Genomic DNA, 26,577 nt, shown 5'->3' on the forward strand with positions numbered 1-26,577 from the left:
AAAGTGTGACAAGCAAATTTTCAGTTACTAGAACCTACCACGTGCTTAGTGATCCAATGGTTTATTGGAGCCATGCATGACCCATCACAAGAGTACCTGTAGGGTAGCTAGAAAGTAGAATCCCACTACTACCCTCCAAAATCTTTTGGCCCAAGGACTTGTAATCACTCGGAAATGAATAATCTAAGTAAAGATTATGTTAACGTGTATATATGAAAGCAAATGTCAGGTAGACTTTGGTACTAAAACTTTGTCTGCATGAATCAATTTGTGGCTCTAATAGTGCCGTTAGAATTATAAAACTGGGCTTCAGTTAAGTTTCAGTTATTTTAACTTACGGTTCAGTCAAATATAAGTAATATGATGGAATCAGGGGTGAAGCCACTTCCCAATTTAGCTAGACAGTTAGAAGGATTGTAACTTAACCTGAGCCACAAAACTGGACTGGATGTTTCAAATGTTTGAAAGAAAAATTAATTTTCATGAAGCCTGTGGGATTAATTTTCATTAATCATCGACTCAAATCCTCTACCTCAAAGATGGGGTGAAGATATAAATACACTTTACATTTAGAGTTTGAATTTAAATTAACTAGCTGAAAATGGGAAAATTGTTTTAAATTTTTGCTTCGTATACACAACTAATCTATATTTAAGGTTTAAAATACAATATGTTTTAAGTTGAAGAACATATTTTCCTTTCAAAGCCACTCAATACATATATCAGAAAGAACTATGTGCATTTCTTGACAAACACTTCGAGGGATTCCAAGATCAAGTCTAATAGCACCTCATACATATATTAATTTTCTTATTTCTTTGACTTTAACTACTTGTATATTTCATTCACCAAAAGAAAAAAAAAAAAGACTACTTATATACTAACTTCCTCCAAACCATTTTGTATGAAATGAAGATTGATAAGAAAGCAACACCAAGACAACCACCAACAACATGGCAATACCCCAGGGGTTGCCACCACCACCCTCTCCCTGCTGCATTGACCCTCCACTGCCGTTGAGGCGCGGAAGCCGAAAGCTGTAACTCCCACTTGAGGAATATGCAGCTATGATGAATATCAGCACAAATGGCAAGAAGATGAGGAATAGCTGAAGGTTGATTGCTGTGACGTGCAACTGAGCCTTGAGGCCTGTGTAACGAGATAGCCACAATAAAATAATAACAATGCCAAAAATTGTGAGTAATGCTGGTGGTGGTGAAGATACCGAGGCCAAGGTTTGGCCTGTCCAGCCTTGTTTCCACTCTGGTCCTCTTCTTCTTCTGGGATAGAACCACTCCATTGTTTTGCTTGCTTCTCTTTGTCCTCTAAGTGCTTAATATACGAGGTTCAAGGCTCAAAGTGCTTTCATAGGAAGTTTAATTTGGAATAAATGCTTTGAGTGTAGAGACTCACTGGGGAACTTTTTCTTTGGATTTATGCTCACTCAAGTGTTTGATGCCATATTAAATGCTTGAAATCAGAGGTAATTGCTTGGCATTGCCAGATCATTAGGCTTTTGAAGTGAAGTACAAGCAAACAGAAGTGAAGAAAAGTAATCTGGTAAAAGCGAATTTTTTTTTCTTTTTTCTTTCGTTTTCAATAAATTTTTTATTTGGTATTCATGTTAAGCTCCTTTCCGGTACATTTGATTTTTGTCTGAAATTTTTTTGTATGGAATTAGGATTCAGTGTTGAACTAAATTTTTATTAAACATTAAATTAATGATCAAAATTATTTTAGATTATGATCAATAAAAACTAAGCTCAGCACTGGATCCTTATCATGTTGCATGATATTACGACCAATAACATTGGCACAAAAATTGAGATTCAAATGTACTCTCTCTTTCTCTCTCTCTCTCTCTCTCTATATATATATATATAGTTCTAAATAAGAAGTTGAAAACAGAAATGATAACAAATTGCTCTGATTGAACTAGAGGATATTTAATCATAGGAGAATCAAAATCATGTGTTGGCTGCATTTAGGCATCAATAGCTAGTCAATGGCTCAATGTATTGATTGGAAATAAATTTGCTGTGAGCATGATAGGAATGACAATGGGGTGGGGATGATGAATCTTCACTTGGGGAATGATTTTCTTATCCTCATCTCATTCCCCATTTATTTATTTTATAAGAGATATAGATACATGATTTCAATAAATTAAAAATTAAAGACTTCAATAAAATCATTACCATATTATAAAGTATTTAAATTATTTTTAAAAAATCTCCAAATGTTTGAAATAATATCAAAATTGAAAAATGTTTGAAGAAAGTAGTATCTTAAGAGAAAAAAAACATAACAATATCTCAAGTTAAATAAAAATTATATTGTAGGGTTTTTTTAAGTTATACCCTATTTATATCAAGTAAAAATAAAAAGAAAATTTATTAACTAACATTGTAACTGATGAAATAAAAATTAAAAAAATATTTATATATAATGGGGATTGGGGTGGGATGAGAAGTACAAAAGCAAACCCCACCCCATTAAGAATTTAGAGATTATTTTTTCTTATTTTCTAAAAATTATTCAAAATTCACCTGGTTAGGGGTAAAACCCCATGGAGCCCCAAACCCACAAAAGATTTTTCCATCATTGTCAAAGAATCCTGGTTACATAAAAAGTCACCAGAATTTTCTGTAAAGTATGCTCAAAGCTAGCACATTGTAGAAAATGAATGAACTACTTAAGCATGGATACTTTAGATGCACGCTTTTCTGCAAATGGAAACTATATGCAAACATTTGCATTCAAGAATAACAAGGGAACATGAGTAGATGAAGACAAACAATTACAATATATCTCAAATTGAAAATATTATATATAGATTTATTAAAAAAAAAAAAAAGCATACTCTAGAGAATATAAATGTTGTCTATATGAGGGTAAGTGTCAGATGACTCACAGAACAAGCATATAGTGTGGTATCACAATTCTTGGGGGAGTGGGAGCATCCTCAATCTTTCTGGGACCATCAATTGGTTGTTGCAGTCTTCAATGCTGAAATATTTGAGTCTAGGCATAGCTCCAGACTCCACCACTAATGTCTCTAACAAGCGCAACCAAGAAAGTCTTAGAACTTGGAGTTGAGGAAAACCTGCCATGGAGAAGACCATTTTCTTTCCAGAGAAGGAATCATTTCCCAGGTGAAGAATTGTTAGGCTCGGCAACATTTCCAATATTGGTATAGAGTCCTCCTTGAGCAATGAACCATATAAGACCAGGACAGAAAGATTTGGTGGAAACTCATCACTACTTCTGGGTAGAATATTGATTTTTCCTTCCAACTTCAGTTTGATGAGATTCGGACAACGAGAAAGGGGAAGCAGCGTATTAAAGGCTGTGTCTGTCTGCAATGTTAAACTCCGAAGGCTATTCACTTGCAATATGAAATTCATATTTGTATAAGGTATCTCACGTATCTCCAACTCTTGAAGATTAATCAAATTCCTCGCATCAACCGCATCCCACTGTTGAAAGTTTACGTACTTAAGAGTCTGGAGGTTTGTTAATGTACTAACCTGAAGGTGACCAAGAGGACGAGCTATGAGATGTCTTAACTGATGGAGCTTGCTTATCTGAGAAGGCAGCTTCCAGCAAGAGTTACCACTGGCAACCATGGTTTTTAGGCACTGCAGGTTGCCAATGGATCGTGGGAACTCCACTAAGCTATTGCATTTGAACCCAAAGTACCTCAGGTGAATCAGTTTTCCTATCGAATCAGTCAACCTCAAAACTTTTCCACTGTGTTCAATTCTAGTATCCTCCAAATCTAGCACCCTTAGAAATCTGAGGCTTGAGCATAGAGTTTGCAGATGCTTTATGTTGATCGACTCACGATCAGGATTGAAAAACAATAGTGATCTTAGCCGTGGATAAAAATGTACCAACGAAACATACTTCATGTTTCCAGAAGGAATAACTTGTCTACGAGTCAATGATGTAGAAGAGTAAGATAGATTTACTTTCCCATCATACACATCAAGAAATTCTAATGCCCTGGCTTTCTTGATTGCAAGTTCTCGTATCAAATCATGGATGCGACATGTCTTGACCTTATCCAAATATCTTTCAGCTATTTGAATCATGCTTCGGTCGATGAGCTCTTTCAGGTATTCCTCAGCAACATTCTCCATATCTTGTTCTTCCTCTGGAATAAAACCCTCTGCTATCCACAACCGGATCAGTTTTTCTGTGTCGATCAAAGAGTCTTCAGGAAAAAGGCTCAAATACAGAAAGCATGACTTCAACTGATATGGCAGTTCATCGTAGCTCAAGGCTAGTATAGGTGAAACATGATCTGAATCTTGTGTCAAATGCCACCATAGGTGGTTCTTCACCGTATGCCACTCATGAGAATCTCTTCTTGATAGCAACCCACCCAATACTATTATTGCAAGTGGTAAACCGCGACATTTTTCCACCATTTCCCTTCCCAACTTCTCTAACCCCGGAGAACAGACAGTTGCCTGACCATCGGCAGTATCTGGAAAGGCCTTCTTACAAAACAATTTCCAGCTCTCCTCTTGATTCAAAAATCTAAGTTTGTAAACGAAGTTCTTCTCATCTGTGATCATAGCAACAGGTTCATTGCGAGTGGTTATTACGATCCTACTTCCATTCCCATTGTCTGGGAAGGCTCTTCTTAGGCTCTCCCAGGCACTTTTATGCCATATATCGTCAACGACCACCAAGTATCGCCGCCCTTCCAAGAACTCATAAAGATGCAGTTCCAAGTCTTCTTCTGTCATCCTTTCCATCAATTCCAAATCCTCTATTTTGGGCTTCTGAAAGGATTTTATTGTTTTCTGGAGAAGATCTCGTGTTGTATACTCCTGAGTTACACAAACCCAGGCACGGCAATCAAATCCTCCTTTTACATCAGTAGAGTTAAAGAGCTTTCGAGCAAGAGTCGTTTTGCCCAAGCCACCCATGCCCAATATTGAAATCACAAAACGTTGCTGCTCATCCTTAAGAAGCTGCTTGATCAACATCTTTGTATTCTCTTCAAAACCAACAACTTGCTCGTTGCCTGCATTAGAGGAGGTCCTTCTAATATGCCTGAATCGCTCAGTCAAGCTTCTGTTCCTTTCTGTACAGCTGATGGTTCTGATACCATAAGCTTCTGCACCACGAGAAATATCAATAATCCTTCCCTTCAATTCTTCTATATCCTTCCCAACACCATAGTGATTCACTCCTCGGTTTAATATGCAAGCATACTTCTTCAAACTAGCCCAAAATCCTCCTCCATCAGCTGGTTGGACCATGAAGGTGTCCACAATATCCTCAGCATCGTAAGCAGCATTTCTAACTTCAGATACCCAGCGGCGAACTCCATCATCTGTGTCCTGTTGTTGATCCGTGTCTTTCAGGAAACCTTGCATTCTTGTCAATTCTCTTTGCAGCCACAGGACTTCACCTCTCACTCCTTGCGAGAACACTGCTTCTTGAGTTAGTAAATCAGAAAGTCTTTGCACAGCATAGAGCACTGCAGCTTCAGCCATCTCTCGTATTGGAAAGGTGCTGTCTCTCCAGATGTAGAGTTATTCGAAAGTCAACTCACAATCCATTTACAAGAATTTTCCACTGTCTTACTAAATACAGCGTTGAACCTTCCTTAGCTTCATCATCATCATCATCTATAGTAAATGCATCCTTTTCCGTCTCTTCTTATTTGGCCACGTGAGTGAGTGATGCATTACCAGCTATATTACGTAAGTATATAGCATTATATAATGGAAAGTAGGTGTTTGACATTAATTTTTTAACGAAAGAGTGCCCCTTTGAGCCGACGTCTATGAATGCAAACAAAAGTCATCGTTTGACCTCAGTTGTATTGACTGAATCAATTTCCAAAATGACGATTTGTCACAAATCAAATGTTTATGCTTATGTAAGTTTTAGTTGTGGTGGGGGGAAGTGGAAACTTATCAAACGTGTCAAATGACTCCCCCACCCCCAGCATGGTAGACGTAACAGCACAGAACTTGGTGATACCACTGTAGACTCGCGGGAAGACGGAGGTCCATGGAAGATTTGCCTAGATATCCGCTGGTCCGCTGATAGCGACGAAGTGCACGAGCAAGCAACGACCACTTTTCATGTTCCATAATAGAGAAGCTGACTCTGATCTTTTGAATATTGGATTTGGAATGGCACATGAGAGAGAGTAGCATGCACCGTAGATAAGAGTGTCAAACAGGTAAAATGACAGAATGCTCAGGAATGAGCAACATAAGATGCTGAGATTTTATTAGTAAACCCTGTATTGTGTCGTGACAGGAAACCAAAAAACAAAATGTATGTAATCGGTGCCATCAACATAACTGTATATTGTTCTCCTGTCCGGTATCAAACAAGTTCAGCCCACGATAGAGAAACAGAAGGAATCTCCGATTGTTTGGGGAAGGAGAAACAAATAAATAAACTATCAAAACTTTCATTGAACATAGCAAGGGCATAGGCTGGTTACACTAATTAGCTTTAAACTGATATAGATTCTCTTAGCCCATTATTATTGGTTGATCTTGACAGAACAGGTTTATACATCAAGCAGCTACTTTCTTGGATGTTACGGAATTGACAATGGTAGCAAACTCTGGGCCCTGCATCACCAAAAAGCACACTATTACCACTTGTACTAACTCATTGAAGTAGGAAGTGTTCTGAATTATCCAGAGCAAAATATTTTCAGCTTTAATGAATATAATTTTGAAACAAAAATACTGGAGAAACCAACCTTCAAGGAAGCGCCACCAACCAGAAAACCATCAATATCCTCTTGTTTTGCAAGTTCAGCACAATTGCTTCCATTTACTGACCCTGTGAAAGGAATTCAGAGGTCATTAGACTTTTAACTTAGGCAATCAACAATCAGCATATCAAGGAGATCTGAACACCTTAACAAGCATTGTAAAACCAATACACTTAAGGAACCACTGTTATCGAAGGCTTTTGGTTCAAATGGAAAATGATGGCTTTCATCATACAATAGGACTGAATGCCAATTCCCATGAATAAGATAAAATTGATTTTTCTAACTTGAAAGGACAATAATCTATTCAGGTTTCAAGTTTGGCAAGAAATCTTGACAAGGTAACCACCAAATAAATAAATAAATAACCAACCTAACTAATTCAACCGAGCAACATAACAAGCTGCCGTCTTATCCTCAGAAAATATTACATCCAATCTTTATTTGTAATTAATTCCAAGTAAATGACACAGAGGTAACAAATTTATCAGACAAAGAGCTACAAAATCACAACAGCTGACTGTAAAGTATCCTTACTAATAAGTATAATCAAGTCCCATCTCTGATGATACAGTTGAAAAACACCCATTACAACATGATAAGGCAACAAACGCTTTGTATACAAAAGAACTATTTTCTGCAGCAGCAAGCAAACAAATAAAAATATAGAAAAAAGATGCAATAAATAAAGTACCTCCATAGATAATACGTGTTTTAGTGGCAACGTCTGCTGAGACATTGTTTTTAAGCCAATCACGAAGAGCAGCATGTACTTCCTGAGCCTGCTCGGGGGTGGCCACTTTACCAGTTCCAATAGCCCATACAGGCTCATATGCAATGACTACATTATCCCAACTGGGTATAGCATCTGCACAAGATGGAGGTTGCTGAAGTTTGAATACAGTCGTTTTATTTTCACAATATAATCTGATTGACTGTTACCGTTCATGAGAAAAGAAACACCAGCTTGAAATCACCTGCATAGGCTTTAAGTTGCTGAAAACAGACATCAAAAGTTTTTCCTGCTTCTCTCTCTTGCAACTGTTCCCCGATACAAGCTATTACACCAAGTCCCTCGCTCAAGGCATAGGCAGCTTTCTTCCCTATAAACTGAAGTTGATAATTTTTCAGTCAAATTTTAAATATAGCTAATCAATAAGAAAAACCAATAGTCATATGTTATCTCAAATCTCCGAGAACAAAGTTTCAAAATCATCACCTGATCATCTTCACCAATAACATGTCTGCGCTCAGAATGCCCCAGAACAACCCACTTGCAGCCAATATCTTTCAGTTGTTCCACACTAGAAAACGGATTACAGTTATCATAAAGAGGCAAGTAGAAGTGCAATAATAACCAAAACCAAACATCACGCATTACATTACCACATCAAGGAGAGCCCATATACAAACCAACTCTATAGATGATAAAAACTGAAATCATAATAGAATGAGCAAAATTCACATGAAGTAAAGTGATGCACCTCTAAGGTTGGTCAACGGAAACATATGTACTAAAGATACTTGTTAGATGTTAGACACTATTATAGTTAAGGAAAAACTGTCATGACGTTCATATTCATCCTTTGTACACAAGGAACCTGAAGAACCAAGTGCCAAAAGTCAATTCAGCACGCCACATCATGAACAAAACCCTAAATTAGCAACAAGGAAAGCAGCTTATGCTGGATGGTCACGTTAACACTATTAGTAAAAAAAATATAATCCTATTAGTGAAGAATCAATAGTTCTAACACTAGATCAGCATACAAAAATTTTTGTCCACTGACAGTAATCCCCCTTCAAATCAGCATCAATAAAGAAAAAAAGTTAACAATAAAAAAATTAAATCAAGGGTCACAGAATTATGAACAATTCCCACATGCCCACCAAAGAGGAGCAGGCTACCTGATTTCTCCTGTAAATGCTCCACCTTTTCCGACCCAAGAGTTCTGAGCTGCTATCTCAATTCTATCTGTTAATGAATTCTTCACTTGATCAATGTAAACAAAGGGAGGCGCTACCACAACATCTGTCAAACTCAAAAGAATAAAGCATTAAGCGCTTTCTAAACTTTTACTAACATAGCATAAATTCCAACAGAGTACAAGATATAAGGGACATTTCTAAACTTTCTGTTGATGATCAGAATGCCAAACCCTCAATACAAAAAATCAATCTTAAACAAATGGTTGGACACTGAAGAAAACTTCCAACTTTATTAATTTTTTAAAACATGGGGAAGTACAACTGTTACATGCCATTTTGTAGAAAATTATGTGGAAATAAACCTGGTTTACACTTTTGGTTTGAAGATCAAACTACCTGACTATGAGACGTTGAGACCTGAAATTGCAAAATGGGAATTTACTACTAGTATAGCCCAAACCAAATCCTTTTCCAAAATAGAGCAAACATCAGCAACAAGCAGATAAACCCAAACATAATGTTCACAGTGAAACCTTATAACTAAATATGCATCTAAAGATGATAATAGAAGCATCATCTCACCAACATCTGCCTCCAACTTTGCATCGTTCAGGTCCGAAACAAGCTTGGTGATAGATTCCTTTGTTCCATTCTATAGAATACAACAATGAAAAAAAAAAATTCAAAATGGAGAAAAGAAATAAATTACCAAAATCCATGTAACCTCAATATTTAGAGTAGCAATAAAAAAAATTGGAAAAAAAGAAAAGCAGAAGAGACTTTTGCAGAACCAATGCCACATACGGTTTGAAAATGCATATTGTTAATGTGAAATGCTTCTGAAATGATAATTATTTTCAATTCCATATTCTTTTAAGGACGTAGAGAATTTCAACGGAAGAACAAATGTACTCAAAGACAGCTACTTACACACTTCCAGTTTCCCCCAACAAAGAACTGCAAACACAAAGACAAAAGAAGATTTGTTAGTGAACAGAAAAAATGTGCCAATATGTAGCATGTAAGAATGTATGAATTTTTTTTAAAAAAAAAATCAATATAACAAAAAGCAAAAAGGGCATCCTTTGAAGTAGAGACATCACAAAATTGCTTTTTAAATTAAAATCACCTAATGAGTTTAGATTCCCTATAGAGAATAATGCACTATAAAAATTTCCTCTCGCAAATAAATTAGAAGACGCCGATGCTGGATCTATTATAATTTACACAAATGATGCTTGCTTGCTTGCATTCAAAAAATAAAAATTAAACAAGAAAATATAATTTTTTTGAAAGAAAAAAATTGAGTACCTTGTTGGAGCTGGCCATGGCGACAACGCTGCTGCCGCGGCGAGGTCTACGAGAAGAGAAGAGGCGGAGGTGAGAGTTGACGTGCTGTGAAAAAGACTGTGTGGGCGATGAGCGGCGCAGGCCGGAGAATTGAGCGCAGTTTGTGGAGACCATTGACGCCATTGTGAAAAGTCAAAGTGAAAGTCAAATTATAATCTCAGCTGCTTTGGCTCTTGCTCTTGCTCTTGCTCAGCCTTTGTGTATGTGTGTTTGGTTGGTGGAGAGGGTGGGACGAAGGGTCACGTTGTGGTGTTCGGTTGGTGAAAATTTTTACCCCTTTTTTTTACCCTATGGTGTGATCGAAGTTCGTGAAGATGAACCCTTCTGGGATTCACGCGATTCTTTGGAGCGTGGTATTTACGCGAGAAGACGGGTTGTTGAATGTTGAAGTGTGACTACTACTATACCGAACTGAACCGAAAACTTGGGTTCAGTTCGGTTTAATTTTCAAATATAGAAATCATTTAAAATGAGCAAGCAATTGGTTTTTTTTATTTAGTTATGTCATAGCAAGATAAAAATTTCAATCATTATTTAAAAAACAATCCAGCAATAAGTTAAAATATCTCAAAACAAAAAGAAATACATGATTAAAAAGAAGAGAAAATATTATGAGAAATATGTTCAGAAGATATTTTAGAATAAAAGACATACACTACCAATAATTCAAGAGAATGATAAACTCATCACTTGAGATTACATAAACAAACCAGAAGAAAGATAGAGCAAGTTTTAAACTCATTCCTAAGTGGCTAATATGAGAGAAATATTTCTAACTAATTATAATTTTATAGTCTTAGATAGTCATTTCAATTATGGTCAATCGTAAAGTTACGACTTTTTTTAATCATAGTTAAACTAAAATATCTTTTCAATAAATATTATCTATTGAGGCCGTTATGAATTTTCTTGTTAAATATATGATTTTTTTAGGGACTAATTAATTAATTTTGTTAAAACTACAAAAAATTGTGCTAAAAAGCAATAGGAACATTACTTATTTTACTATAAAGTAATTTTTTAAAATTACTAGGCCTTAAAAGAATTTTTCAAATGCTACTAGATTGCAGCCCTGGCCCTCTCTTAACTTCACATTGATTGTGATATTTATATAAATATTACACTTGGGGCCGTTTGATTTTAGTTATATATCACAAGATTGTATAATTTTAGTGTAAAATAATTTTTATATCATGTTTGGTGTAAAAAAAGTAAAGGTAGGATAACAATAATAGGCCCACCACTTAATCATAAATAGTAGTAAAATTTCATTCCAAGGGGACTCCAGATTACATTTTCTAAGCTAAAACTTTGTCCTCAACTATTCATGGGATTAAAAACTATAATATGTTAAATATAAAAAAAATTAAGGGAAGATTTTACATTTTTTAATAATTTTACCAATAATTATTATTTTAAGTTAGATTATATTACATGTCATTTTAAAATAAATCTAAGATGATTTTGATAAATTAATATATAAAATAAATTATTAATTACTAGCTAATCTTATAACATACCAAACACAAGACATGATTATTTATAGTCCAATTCAAACACAACATAATATTATATATAATCCAGTATTATCCAATCCAATTTAATCCTATCTTATCTAATCCAGTCCAATCTAATCAAATCTAATTTGGTATGCCAAATGAGCCCTTGTAAACTTTTAGATAAATTAATTCACATAAGTGTGCTCATATAAATTTTGAGAGATTTTCCTAAAATTTGACCTAATTTTAAAAAAAATTATTTGGACTATTTTAGCAGGTTGTAAACTTTTTATTGTAATAATTAATAATTAATATTTAAGTGAAGAGTGCACCGACGCGCTCGAAAGGCACGGAGCTTAAAGCTATATTGCAGAAAAAAAAATGAAGAAAATGAAGACACTCACGGTCGTGGAGACTAGAGGTCACTGTTCAGTGTTGATGTTCAACTAGAAACATTTTTGAAACAGGACAAAAGCGACGCCGTTTACTGCCCACCCTTGAGGAAGAGCAGCGCCGTACTTTAGTTTTAAAAAAGTAAAAGAGTAAAGACGGCTTCGCACTCAATTTTGTTTTCTTTCTTCTTTTTTAATTTTTTCTCAATCAGTGATAATATTAACAACTTTGTCCTTCTGCCACGTGGTCTACACTGAAAAGACTGGTTTTGGATAAGTGATTTGGGTCTTAGTAATGGAATCTGCGGCCACGGGCTTCGGTGGCCGTACACGTGGATTTCATTGCCAGTCAAGCGTAAATAAATCTATCGATTATAAGCTTTAAGGTAGAGTTTACGTTTTAGATTGGCGTGAGAATTTTAAGGAGTGAGAATCTTAAGATTGAGAGTGTGGAGTGAGAGTGAGAGTATGTTGTTTACTTACACTGAAATGAAAGCATGAAATAAAAATCAAAATCTAATTTATGTATTTACTTTATCTTAGATTGAGAGTAAATAGTTTCAAATTATAATTTTATTTTTATTTAAAGAATTATAGTTTTTAATTACAAAGCTAATAACAAATATATTTAATGAATAAATATTTATTTTATTATATTTGTAAATTTATAATAATTATTAATATTCTTAATTATGAACATCACATTTTTTTATTAATTTTAATATAAAATGAAACGTTATTTTATTTTATTTAATAAAATTATATTAAATTTATTATTATATAAAATAATAATATAATATTATTTAGTACAAAATTAATATTTTCTTAGAATAAACTATTTATTATTATTAATTATTATTAAATAAATATAGTACTATTATTTTTAAAATAAATATAATAATATTATATTTATTAATTCTCTATTAATATAATAATATTATTTTTAAATAATTTTAACTTAGAATCAATGCAAATTATTATTTAGTTAAATATAATAATATTATTCAAATAAATATAATATTATTTATTTTATTTTATTAATTATAAAATATTAAATTGAATTAAATTAAAAAAAAGGTAGAAAAGGAAGAGGTGGGGAGAGGTGGGAGTGGATTCCCACTCCCACCACCTCCCACCTCCCCTAATGGGAGTCTCACTCTCACTCCCCACTCCAAAAAATAGGTGGGACTCACGGAGTGAGATTCCTAATTCCTTCCTAGTTTAGTGAAGTAAATATTAGAATGGAAAAAATCTATATTCGTTACTCCCACTTTAGAAAGTAAACACAATACAAAATCAATTGATAAATCAATTTACCAATTGACGAACAAAGAAACCTTTGAAAAAAAAAATACAAAATACAAAAAATAATGTAGAGGAATTTTACAGAAACAAAATGGGTCCCAGATTTTTAATGTTGGTCGTGATGAATCAAACCTCATTATCGGTCATGGGGAGGAAGAAAGCACCACGAGACGTTTGATTATTTAGATTAGATGTCCACCCAACTACTAATATAATAAGGGAAATCCGTGATAATGGATGCTGATGCAATTGTTTTTTATAATAATAATAATAATAATAATAATAATTCTCTAATGAGACCAAAAACAACTAACGTACAAAAAACACAAACTCTAATTTATTGAAATCTATATATTTTTTATATTTTATTGTAAATCTCAACTTTAATATATAGAGCTTGTTATCTTACATAATGGTGTAAGAAATATGACTCTTCCACAGCCGTTTGATGAAAATTCGATGGTTGTGCGAATATAAGGTAATAAAATTATATTATTTCCACAACCGTTAAATTTTCATCAAATGACTGTGAAAAATTTATGTTTCTTACATCATGTAAAATAACTAAAACCTTAATATATATAGATAAATCTATACATACATTATATAAATGTATGTGTGTATATATACATCCAGGCGCATTTATTTTTTAATACAAACACCTATTAAAACGTACGGTTTAATAACATGTCTATATTAACTCTATTACATTGAAAGGTATAATAACGTATTCGTATGGACAAAAAAAGAAAAAAAGACACTTCCACTAATAAGGACATCCTTATTTTGTTAAAATAAAAATGCTAGAAAAAAAGAAAAACACAGTGAGAATATCCTCACTCAAAAGAATTTTGATCTATGCCCAAATGTTCCAAGTTGTGCCATCGGCTGATTTAATCGATTTTAAAATGTAATCGAATTGTGATGAATTTCAGGAGGTTTTCAGATCACAAGGGAATTGTTAGAACGGTTGAGATAATGAGATCACAGTCATTAACCTTCTGTTTTGTTTTCTTCCAGGATTTACACATCAAAGAAATTCAGAGTCAAAACTGACTATGGACACTGCAACTGCAAGCAAGTCAAATATGAATTACAAGTAACCAAGTTGCTGGGTTGATTGGTGGCTTATCTTGTTCAACATTGAGATAAATTGATTGAATGTGTCCCCCAGCGCATAAGCCGAACATATACCACCCTTGACGTTCGCTGGCCTTTCAAAGTGACTCGGACATGGGCAGTCTGATAAGGTTATCAGCGTGATATACTGTAATATCACTCTGGAAAAGACACAATTTACTCCCGAAAAGCTACGATCCATCATACAAGAAAAAGGAACGTGTAACAGTATTGTCTATCCATTTTTTGCCCATATTCCAAGTCATTTTCAGCATTCAATTCCTTTGGATGAGCTAACAGCATCTGCCATAACTTGTGGCCTCTATCAGAAACTAATTTGAACCCCTGTACAGCTATTTGTGGCTACTCTAACCAGTCCAGTTAATTTTCAGAATTTTAGAAAAAAAAATAATTAAATAATTTTGGGAGATTACTCCAGGAACTGCAGTAGAAAAGCATTCATCTATGTGCTACCTCAAAAAGCACCTCTGGTGCTCCTAAATTTTGATGAGTCCTTTTGAAGTTGGTTGCCGAACATCCAACATAAGTACTTTTAGTCCCAAACGGGCTCTAAGCTCCTTTCTTCTTATGATCTTTGGATTGCTTAGTGTCCTCTTTTGTGAGCATTCTTGGTGCTATGGCCATGGCCATTAGCTCTTGAAACAGTAACTTACATGCATAGGGGATGTGAACCTGTAAAACACAATCATGAGCCATCGAGAAATTAATCACTCACCAAAATACGAAAACAAAATAACCTTGCATCTGGAAGTGCCTAATGCAGAAAGTGAGGTCGTATAGAAAAACTCACCTGTACAATATCAGTTTTGTTTTTACAACCTCTGCATTCAAATGAATTCTTCTTCAGATTTGCAATAGCTATTAACCCACAATGCTCACATACGTGAACACGGTATGCATCACTCTGATCAAACAACCTCTCCTTGAGAAAGTGGGAAGCACCATGAGCAATCATACAATCTCTCTCCATTTCTCCAAATCGAAGGCCACCATCCCGAGATCGTCCCTCAGCAGGCTGCCTTGTAAGAATCTGTACAGGACCCCTACCACGAGAATGGATTTTATCATCAACCATGTGCTTCAGTCTTTGGTAATATGTGGGGCCAAGGAATATCATAGCAGTGAGTCGTCTGCCAGTGTGACCATTGTACATCGTCTCAAACCCACGCATTTGATACCCACATTTGTGTAGAGCTTTGCTGATATTATCCACCTAAAATATCAAATAAGATTTGAAAGTGAAGCTTTTACAACTTACAACACAAATCAACTATCAAGTTCATGTGTACTGATCTGTTTTAATGTTTGGAATTTTTTTTTTTTAAATATTGCAAAATCTAAAACTTGAAAGTTTATTACTTACTGTGACATCAGTAAAAGGTGTAGCATCACCTTCCTTTCCCATGTGAGCTGCAACCTTCCCCATGATGCACTCAATAAGCTGACCTATAGTCATGCGAGATGGAATAGCGTGTGGATTCACAATGATATCAGGGGTGATGCCTTCCACCGTCCACGGCATGTCTTCCTGAGTGTAAGTCATGCCCACAGTTCCCTTCTGACCATGCCTACTACTAAACTTGTCTCCAATCTGGGGTATACGGACAGATCTAACTCTCACTTTCACAAACCTCAATCCATCAGCATTGGTTGTCAGTAAAACCTACAAAAATAAGCACATGATTAGGCAAACTTCAGTTATAAAGAAAATAATGGATGCGAAGTGGGAACATAAACACTACTCACTTGATCCACCATCCCTGTTTCACTGTGACGTAAGCTTATGCTATGATCCCGTCTGGTGTAGCGTGACGCTTGTCCTTGAGCTTCATCCTGAGAAATAGGAGTGGTCTTCCCAATGATCACATCCTCACCAGAAACCCTTGTGCCCTAATTTTAAAAGAAAAAAATTAATTCAAGAAAATAACGATTTTAATTATTTTTAAAGAATGGGCGTGATATATATACTAACAGGAGGCGCAAGACCATCATCATCCAATTTATCATAAGAGCCATGCCGCATGCCCTGTAAAAAAGAAATATGATTAATATCTAACATTCACAAGCAGCCAGTAACCAACAATATCTTGAATTCAGTATTCACCATAGTATTAGATCTATCTGGACGTCCAAAATCTTCTTTAACAAGGGTCCCCATCTTTTTCTCCTCATCTCTGTGAAATATTAGTCAACATTTAATCAATCTCCAACAAAAAAATAAAAACAAGGTTAAATATATAAAATTTTAAGGCAGGAACAAAGGAAGAAAGGACAAAGCAAATACAGTTACCTATATGAACGGAAGAAAAGAGATCGAAAGAACCCACGGTCAATTGACGATTGGTTCATAATAACAGAATCTTCTTGGTTGTAGCCAGAATAGCAAGCGATTGCGACAATAGCATTCTAATGTAGAGTGACAGAAGAACAAAGTTCAGAACAAATTGTTACCAGAAGGGGAATTGAAAAAAAAAATTGCAAATTTTATACTCACAATGCCAGCCGGAAGCTGCCTGAAGTGGAGGTGTTCCATTGCTCGTGTAGTAACAAGTGGCTTCTGAGGATAATAGAGAACATACGCCAAAGTATCCTGAGCATGTAAAAGAATTAGTAATCACATTAATTCATAAAACATTACATGCTTAGAACAGAAACTTGCAATTGATTAAAGAGGAATCAAATGCATACCATACGAAATTGGTAGTTGGTGACATAGATCCCCATGGCTTGCTTACCCATAGCTGATTGATACGTGTTACGTGGGGACTAAATGCATAAAGAATGACAAAGTGAGATGGAATTTAATTCAAACACATTTTTGTAGACAAATGCCAAAAAGATATAAAACTTACCTGATTATGGTCAGGAAACGGTATAATTGAAGCACATACACCTAAAATCAAGGATGGATGGATCTCACAATGCGTGTAAGTGTCAGCATAAGCTTCTTCTGGATGAAGCCTTGCTTGTACAAGATCCTAAAACAAATATGTGGCAGTTTAACGTCATTCATTGCATCATATCATTCAAGCGATCTAATTGATAATTATACTAATACATAGTATGAAGACATCCTTTGACGAAAAATTTTAATTTACTCACATTAATTGTCATGGAAATCATTGTGGTCTCTTCTTCTTCAGTGTCAATATATTCTATAAATCCCTTCGCCACAAGGTCATGCCAACCACCATCTTCAGGGGATTCCTGAAAGACCAAATACCACTCATGTTAATTACTGAAAGGGACAAGTAATTTGTAAGACTAAAAGCAAAGAAACATCTAATTGGCTCACCCTCTGCTGCAGAGCAATGATGTCTCTCTTCTTTATAAGAAGCCTTTGTTTCTCTACAATAAACAGTGGCCGACTACATCGACCGTAATCGGTATATATCCGTAATTCTTTCAAACGAATATCTCTAACCACCCCAACTTCAGTATTGACATCAACCTAAGAAAAGAGTCATTTCACTGTTCTGTGAGCCAACGTGTGATATCTAATAAAGATTGAAGGACTGTGAATCAATCAGAAAGCAATGCTATGGCTTTCATAGATCCATACAATTATAGAAAAACATTGTTGTAGCAGAATAAACTCAGTCCTATATGTCTGGAGACAATAGTTTTTTAACAAACAAAGCAACCAAGATTTCAACGTATCAAGCCATAGTCTAGTCAACATGCACAGTAGAACCTCATTTTATTAATACTCAAGACATTGATAGCCTCTATTAAATAATAGTTTTTTTTGAGTCCCAACTTAGGGCCAACGTGGAAAATTAAGAATTTGATTATTTTTGTTTAGGATCCAATTAATAAATAAATTAATAATTAACTAATTTAAGACTAAATACATAAGATATGTCTATGATTTTCATTGTTGTACTGACATAATGCTTTACACATTTTATTAGTCATTGTTGCTTAACTGTCATCATTGCTTACTTTACACCTTCCAAACGATGGGCCATTGTTGTACTTTATATGCCATATTAAGAGAAATAAGAGAGAAATCAGCTTAACGTAGTGCCTCCAACTCCAAAAATTCTTGTATGTTAAGTTACCATGTAATTGCGATCCAACCATGCAATCCAACCAAAGGCTTATCAAGTGACTAATTCACTCAATCAAGATATAATCAATAATCATACTACACAGCTTGATGGAATCACTAAATTCTTTCATTATACTTCCTCTATACTTCATAAAAATTCCTATTATGAACATGATATTATCTTTAGAAATTAATAAACCGTATTATCTTTCAGAAAATGAATAATTATTAATTTATTGATATATTAATATTTGCTAAATTAATAAATTTTTCATGATCTCTCGGCTATTAATTTATCAACGGTTCTACAACATATGTTCTACATGTTCCACCAAACAAAGAATTGAAGTGGTCAATAACAAATGTAGAACGTCAAAACTTAGTGTATTTACTTTCCATTCCAGTTAGCATCCCTATGGTAGTCTCTCTGTGCCAAACTAAATAGATCTTCTCAACAGAAAGTTATCCATTATCAATTTTTATTTTAGCTTCATATTGCTCTCAACGTCAACCTGGAGAGATAAGTTTAAACATATGACTTCAATAATGTCACACCTAAACACCGGCTCTCAACCATTTTCCCTTCCCCTCATCCCCCTACCCAAAAACCCAAATAGAAGAGAGAGAGAACTTCATATTGTTCTCAGCAATAAACAGCACAGATATGTTCAAGCATATGACTTCAAATATCTTACAACTAAACACCATTTCTCAACCATTTTCTCTTCCAGCAATCCCCCAAAGAAAAAACCCAAGGGAAGAGAGAGATGAACAGAAATTAGGAGAACATCCAGAATAATGATACTGCAATGATTAATGAGACAAAAATTAGAACGAGAACAATGCATCAACCCATTCAAACTCAAAGTTTTGAGTGTACATACAATCGCACAAAACAAAGTGCTTGAAAAGATTAACAGAAAAATAAGTAAAACATGTGGAGCAAGCAGTTTGACTAATGTTTTCTCTTCCTGGAAAAGTTTGCCTAAAAGATTTAACAAAGGCATACTAACCCGTCTCCTCAATCTTCTCAAAGTTTTAACCAACATTTCAGGATCACGGTGAATACCAACCCAACAACCATTGACAAAAATTTTTGTAGCTTGAGGAATAACTGCTGGAGAAATTTCCTACAATCAAGAGAAAGCTGAAATGAAGGAAAATGGAAAGGCCAATATCAAAGCAGGTTCCAGTTCCACAGAACAAATAAGAATGCACCTCAAAATTCTCTGTTCCCCATTCTTCTAAAAATTCCAAAATCGGATATGCTGCTGATCCAACTGTTATGTACACCATCAATGCCAGATTCTTTACCAGACCACAAGCCTGATGTAACATGAAAAATACATGCATAAGCACCATTTTGTAAAACAAATGAGTTATGGAAACAACATACAAGCAGAAGTTCACTTAATTTGCAAACTACTCACTTGCCCTTCAGGTGTTTCAGCTGGGCACATCATTCCCCACTGTGAATTATGTAATTGCCTAGGTTTGGCCAATTTCCCTGGTATACACAAACTCCATTAGACAAATAGGCAAACAAATAATAAGTGGTACAAAATTAAAATAAAATAAAACAAGATGATGCCAATGAGGAAAAATTCCTTCTCCAAACTGAAATAAAAATCATGCCAGCAGATTCAAGCACAAGTAATTTCACCTTCACGGCCTATGGGAGAATTTAATCTTCGCAAATGCGACAAAGTAGAGGCGTAAGTTAGACGATTTAACACCTGTAGAAGAATAAATGTAATATAATTATTCTAACGGACAAAAAAATGTTTCAGTCAGGGAACAGAGAAACTCTTCTAGTATTCACATGGAAAAACTAATATTGTCGCAAACCTGTGAAACTCCAGCTCTTGTACCAGCTGCATTTGCTTGACCCCAGTTTCCAGTAGCAAGTGAGTACTTGAGACCACTGGTAATGGTTTTTGCCTTGATTGCAAATTGCAAGTTGACATCCTTCCCATTATCAACACACTATAAAATGATGAAGCAATGTAAGTAAAACCATTAAAAGAAAAGGGGAGAGAGAGACATAAACAAAAACCAAGGTCTATGGGAAATAACCTTTTGCACGTAAGCTCTTACATCCCTGGTCAACTTTCTAAAGAGCTGCATTCATACAATCATCATCAAAGACTAAGAAAACTGAAAAAATTACTTCATACTAATATTAACGCGTATCCATATCTATATATATATATATGTATGTATAAACAAACAAACCATCCTAAACAAGCCTCCAAGCAAAGGACCAGCAAGGTCCAGCCTCTTGTTGCCGTAATGATCCCTATCGTCTTCAGCCCTCCGGCCAAGTGCACATAGAAGAAGCCGATGAATGATATATCTGGAGACAGGAACAATAAAATATTTACCCACAAAAACTACTCAGAAGCGATGCCAATGCTAAAGCATATAGAAGCATCAAAATTACCCAAAATAGTAAGCCTTCTTTGTTTCACAGAAGTCTCCTGTACCAACATGAGGAAGCATTTCCTTTTGAAGGATCTCTTTGGCATATCTGAAAGAAGAATCACCATAAACATGATAGAAGTTCACACAAGGATTTGAAACCAAAATAAAAATGTTGAGCTAGCACTAACTTGATCCTTTTATCCCTAGTTACACCAACAGTTGCTCCTCTTTTTCCAATGTAGTCGAGTGCCACCTGCAGTAGACGAGAGGACCATTACATTTCAAAGGGGTCCAACAGCTGAAATCATGATCTTAGGCAACTATTAAAATGAAAAAGAAAATTGCAAGAAGACAAAGCAAGACAGTTTTGATACAAGCTTCAACACATTTGTGGAGAAGAACAATAAAAGAGTTTACAGAGCAAGCCAATTGATGTCAAAAAAGACAAAAAAAAGTTAGATAACAAGTAAATTAATTAGCAAGTAAAGTATAGATTATCTTCACACACGTGTGGATGGGCCTATTTGAAATAAAATTCACTCTTCAAACCCTTTTTCTTCTGACACTCTTATCATTAAAATTAAAAGATCAATTACCACTATGCAAACCCTATTATATTCCAAAAAGACCGCTTCTTATTCTTCTTCTCTTTTTCACACACTTGCTTCCATATGATATGAAATTGCAGTGGGATAGCAATTATTCCGCCCAACATTCAATGCTTTTGGAATGAAAGAAAAGAATTATCCCAAATCAAACTAGAAAACTAAAAGACACGATGCAGATGTCTTCTCAAGATAGTAGGAGAATTCTTATAGACCAAGTGAAACGACTAATTTCAAATATTAATTCATGCCTTTAAAAAAAATTCACAAGCAAATAAAAAGAGACTTCAGAGATACTATTGGAAAAGAACAAGTGTTTCTGGCTGTTATATGGATAATAAACTATTTTTTCTGACAACCAAGAGAAAGTTCAACTTGTGCAGCATGCTCAGTTGTTATTGCTATAATTAAATTGTATGCTCTCATGAAATAACATTCTCATGTCTAAACAAGAAAAGGTCCATTCACTAACAAAAAAGAAGAAAAAATGCAATAGAATGAAAAAGGCACATCTTACATCAGAAGTTTATCCATATCACAAGAAAGTAAGCATACAACTTCTCTCACAGGAATTAGCATTTCAAAAAATATGCGACAGAAGGCAAATCATTCTCAAAGAAATTATGCATGGCAGCAATAAAGGGATACCTGTTGATTTTGAATGACAAACGCTTCCTCAAGGGAAGGCCGAAGCAATTCCATCATTTGCGTGTCTTGGAAGTCATAACAAATGTGCTCTAATATATCTTTGTCAGCCACAAACCCTAAAGCCCGAAAAACAATGATGATAGGAATTTCAGTACGAATGTATGGAAGGGTTGCACGAATGTACTGCCCTGAAGAGCCCTACAACAAATTAAATTGAATGGAAACAAAGTCAAGTCATAGATACAACAAATGATTGGTAGATATTACTAATAACCGCTTCGATAGCAGGAAAACAGAATCAAGATCACAGGTTCAAAAAAAAAAAAAAATAATAAAATAAAAAGCATCTTCAAACGCTAAATAGTTTATCATTACCCCTTTGGCACTAGTCCGAGAAAGCATCCGTACAAACATTGTGCTCGGTGGCCTGTTCTGGGACTCTGCCATAGAACGAACTTCTGCCACGTAGGCATACTTGTTAGGTTGCCGCTTCTTGAAGACATAGACATGATTGGTGCTCATCTTCTCCTGAGCAATCAGAACTTTTTCACTCCCATTGATGATAAAATATCCACCTTGATCATACGGGCACTCCCCAAGCTCCGTTAAATCCTTCTCAGAGTTTTGATACAGTGTGCAGTAACTTGACCGAAGCATTATGGGTACCTAAAAATGCATTAACTGGTGAGTTTGCATAGATAAGCCTAAAACCATACCTTCATTAAAAATAAATAAATACATAAATTACACACACCTTTCCAATGAAAACTTTAGTGAAATCTTGGGTTTCGGTGACTTCTTCACCATCGTGGCCTTTCTTTATAACCCTCTTCGTAACATCCACGTATAAAGGAGCTGAGTAGGTTAAGTTCCTCAATCTTGCAGCCTTTGGGAATAATGTCGCAGTTTCTCCATCTGATTCTGTCATCATAGGTTTGCTCAGATATATCTGCCCAAAACTGATCTTGTAGATGGTCTGCATATCAAATCAATTCCAATTCAATCAAAATGCTATAATTTCTGTTTGTTTTAATCCAAAAAAAAAAGCTTTTGTTACCTCGGCAAAATCAGATTGTTGGCCGGGATTATGTTGGGATTCGGGCCGAATCTCGATATCCGCGGATTCATCAACAATTTCTTGCATGGTGTTCTGGATAAATTCGTCAAAAGAGTCGAGCTGCTGCCTCACCAAACCCTTTTCTTCGAAATAAGCAGAAATAACCGCCCACGCATCCTCTTGCGTGATCTCCTCCTCTTCATCCTCTTCCTCCTGTTGATGTTGTTCTTCGTAATCATAATCGTCTTCCATCATCTTCTTCTTATAACAAGAGCTCTAGAGAGTTACGATTTTCGCACAAATTGGAAACCAGAGCGCAAACCCTAAAAGAGAATAGCTCTGTTGTGAGATTCCTTCAGCCTTCAGTTGGGATTCGAAATTGCACCTCACTACGTTTTTACACTCACAACGTACTGAATCTAAATCCGTATTGATGTAGCTTGCTTTTCATCTTTTATTTTCGTTATGTCGGCCTCGCCTGGTTAGCTTCTTCGCCGCTCGAAAAGAAAATTTTTAATATGGGTAATGTTTAGATACCTCCCCTGTAGTTTGGTCTTACTACAATCAGAGAAACTCTATTTATATATTAACATATCAACCCCTGAATGTATATGGGCTCGGTTTGATATGAAGGTTGAAATTTAATAAGTTGCTTATTTCATGATTTTCGATAAAAATAGTATTTGTTAAATCTTGTAAAAGTAACTTATTTTATAATTTTCTCTATTCTGTCATCATATTTTAAAAATAAGTAGAAGATTATTTTTCATAAACAGTTTATTTAATAAGTTACCATACCCTTTAAAATTCTCATTATAACCTTAGTATTTTAATAAAAAGACAATTCTCATTATATCTTACTTATTCATAAATCCCAATATATAAATCATTATATATCATATTACTGTCATAATTGAGGAATTTTATCGCAAAAAAAGTTAATGTGAATGTAACACATATTACTTTTTATTTTATTTGGATTAAGTATGAATTTTTATCATATTTTATGTAAAATATTATGAAGTTCTTTATATATTTTTTTAATTGAGCTTTTAATGTAATTTTACATGTTTAAGAAAAAAATGTATGTCTAAACAATTTATTAAACATACTCTAAAATAAAAGACAATTTAAACTTATGTCTATTTTTGTCATTATATAATAAGACAATATTTTCGTAATCAAATTTACCAAACGCATGTACTTTACTTTTCGAACTCACAGCAACTGCAATAGCATAATTTACCAGACAATAAGTTACTTTTTTAATCAGCAACTTATTTCATCTGCACAGCACGAGCAACTTATTTCATTAGCCTCTACAATCCCAAACTGGCACGTAATCGTCATAGTACAATTTGATGGTTGAGGATAGTAATGTAATTACAAAAATTTACATTTTGCTGATGATGATGAGATACTCGTGCCAATAGGATTAGGCTTTTGCATCGAATTATATGAACTGGATCTTGATCTTGAGTAGAGATGGCCAATGGGCTGGGGGGCACGAGGCACGGCACGACACGAGAACTTTTCAATAGGGCACACGGCACGGCACAACACACACGTGGGCCGTACCAGGCTTAGAATTTTAGGCACTTGGACCTTAAAAACACGTTACGATTAGAGATAGTCCAAAACAGTATATATAAAATCCTAATATATAAATCATTACATATCATATTACTGCCATATTTGAGGAATTTTATTGCAAAAAAAATTAATGTGAATGTAATGTATATTACTTTTTATTTTATTTGGATTAAGTATGAATTTTTATCATATTTTATGTAACATATTATGAAGTTCTTTATATATTTTTTTAATTGAGTTTTTATAATGTAATTTTACATATTTAAGAAAAAAATGTATGTCTAAACAATTTATTAAACATACTCTAAAAATAAAAGACAATTTAAACTTATGTATATTTTGATCCTTATATAATAAAACAAAATTTTCGTAATAAAATTTACTAAACGCATGTACTTTACTTTTCGAACTCACAGTAATTACAATAGCACAGCTTACGCCAGCATGGCCCATTGGCCAACATTAATCTTGAGCCATACACGAAATCAAATTATGATGATGAAAACTCTCCTTCGTAGCTTGATTTAAACGAACTTGAGCTCGAGTTGAACAACAAAGCAGTAAGAGATAACAGAGTAAAATAAACGGCGGGCATGGATTTTCTTTGAACAACGTGTTTACTTTTAAAACTCACATTTTTCTCCATCTACCTCTTAATTATGCAAGCTCTTGATCGCGTACTACGATCCATATCCATCTCTTCATCACTACACTCTCTCGTTGTCAAGCAATTGCCATGCTGCTTCTTCCTCATGGTTTCTTTATAATAAATCATCTCTTTGTCTTCCCATCACTAGTTTGTTACCATTTGATTCATCGATTAAACGGTAGGTAGCATCAAGATGTTAGGAAATTAATGGGTGAAGCGGGTCACAATTAAAATGAAATTGGAGAAAATGAAAAACAAGCACACAAAGAGAATAGAGGAATTTATGTGATTCGGCTTTTAACCTACATTCATAGGCAAAGATAGAAAGAAATATTTTATTATACTAGAAAAAAAACCAACTTCTCTCTAATAATGGGAGAGAACAATTACACTCTTTCTATAATTAAGAAAAACTACTCTCACTTATTAAGATCCTAATTATACCCAACACTCTCAATTTACGAGCAATTATATTTAGCTTTAAAACTCTCTAAATAAGAAGAAATAGGATTTTTTGAGATGATTCAAAATAAAGGAAGCACCTATTCTTTTACAGCCAACGAATTGGCTAATGTTCATACTATTTTATTTTTTTATGCTGCATGGGTTTTTTTTTTTCAACAATTGTGGCATTGAATTCGGTGCTACCAACATCAAATTCAAACACTGAATTCAATGCTGACTTTAACAATTTAAGCATCGAATTCGGTGTTGACTTTGACATTGTCATGTTCTTTACGTCTCTGCTACGCCACAAGAGGATTTGCTCCATGCAAACTTATTTGCATTGATTGGCTCGATCGAAACATCTGCTGAGTTCTCCTTGGTATTGATTTTCTACAGATCCACACTTTTGTCTTCCATTACTTCTCGGACGAAGTGGTATGAACCTCTATATGGTTTGTCCTAGAATAAAATGTTAGATTCCCAGCAATGCGCAAGGCACTCTGACTATCACAAAATACAACAGTTTTCTCTTATTTGCACTCGAGCTCCTTTAATGACCTTTGTATCTAAACAACTTTCTTGTAGGCTTGTGCTGCCATATATTCTATTTCTTTTGTAGATAAAGTCATAACAATTTGCAGTTTTGAAACTCAATTTATAACTCCTCTTGTAAGTATAAACGCATAGCTAGTAGTGGATCTCCTTTTATCAAAATCTCT

General features: G+C 34.6%; 3 protein-coding genes across 4 annotated transcripts; all 3 read right to left on the minus strand.

Moving 5' to 3' along the window:
• Window positions 1-2,421: 2,421 nt before the first annotated feature.
• On the minus strand, window positions 2,422-6,067 carry LOC102617228 (disease resistance protein RPP13-like). Its single transcript, XM_006487340.4, has one exon. The coding sequence runs from the start codon at window positions 5,514-5,516 to the stop codon at window positions 2,937-2,939; it is 2,580 nt and encodes an 859-aa protein (XP_006487403.2). The 5' UTR covers window positions 5,517-6,067; the 3' UTR covers window positions 2,422-2,936.
• Window positions 6,068-6,220: 153 nt separating this feature from the next.
• LOC102617521 (triosephosphate isomerase, chloroplastic) lies at window positions 6,221-10,316 on the minus strand. Of its 2 annotated transcripts, XM_006487341.4 has the most exons (9): window positions 10,007-10,316; window positions 9,626-9,652; window positions 9,278-9,347; window positions 8,675-8,798; window positions 7,986-8,070; window positions 7,744-7,876; window positions 7,461-7,634; window positions 6,752-6,834; window positions 6,221-6,617 (listed from the first exon to the last, which is right to left on the minus strand). In XM_006487341.4, exons 1-9 carry the CDS (start codon window positions 10,166-10,168, stop codon window positions 6,561-6,563), a joined length of 915 nt encoding a protein of 304 aa, XP_006487404.2. In that variant the 5' UTR covers window positions 10,169-10,316; the 3' UTR covers window positions 6,221-6,560. The 2 variants fall into 2 exon arrangements, with proteins under 2 accessions (XP_006487404.2, XP_052288398.1); XM_052432438.1 differs by lacking the exons at window positions 9,626-9,652; window positions 10,007-10,316 and adding an exon at window positions 9,500-9,529.
• A 3,895-nt stretch (window positions 10,317-14,211) lies between these two features.
• LOC102617803 (DNA-directed RNA polymerase II subunit RPB2) lies at window positions 14,212-23,651 on the minus strand. Its single transcript, XM_006487342.4, has 25 exons — window positions 23,170-23,651; window positions 22,867-23,088; window positions 22,488-22,778; window positions 22,113-22,310; window positions 21,048-21,112; window positions 20,879-20,965; window positions 20,671-20,791; window positions 20,512-20,556; window positions 20,284-20,421; window positions 20,099-20,171; window positions 19,866-19,942; window positions 19,654-19,761; window positions 19,449-19,565; window positions 17,677-17,832; window positions 17,484-17,588; window positions 17,234-17,359; window positions 17,070-17,147; window positions 16,876-16,971; window positions 16,672-16,787; window positions 16,486-16,555; window positions 16,354-16,407; window positions 16,128-16,271; window positions 15,745-16,044; window positions 15,172-15,594; window positions 14,212-15,053 (listed from the first exon to the last, which is right to left on the minus strand). The coding sequence occupies exons 1-25, from the start codon at window positions 23,422-23,424 to the stop codon at window positions 14,931-14,933; spliced, it is 3,588 nt and encodes a 1,195-aa protein (XP_006487405.2). The 5' UTR covers window positions 23,425-23,651; the 3' UTR covers window positions 14,212-14,930.
• Window positions 23,652-26,577: the final 2,926 nt, after the last annotated feature.

The sequence above is a fragment of the Citrus sinensis genome, chromosome 8 (genome assembly GCF_022201045.2).
Source record: "Citrus sinensis cultivar Valencia sweet orange chromosome 8, DVS_A1.0, whole genome shotgun sequence".
NCBI lineage: Eukaryota > Viridiplantae > Streptophyta > Magnoliopsida > Sapindales > Rutaceae > Citrus > Citrus sinensis.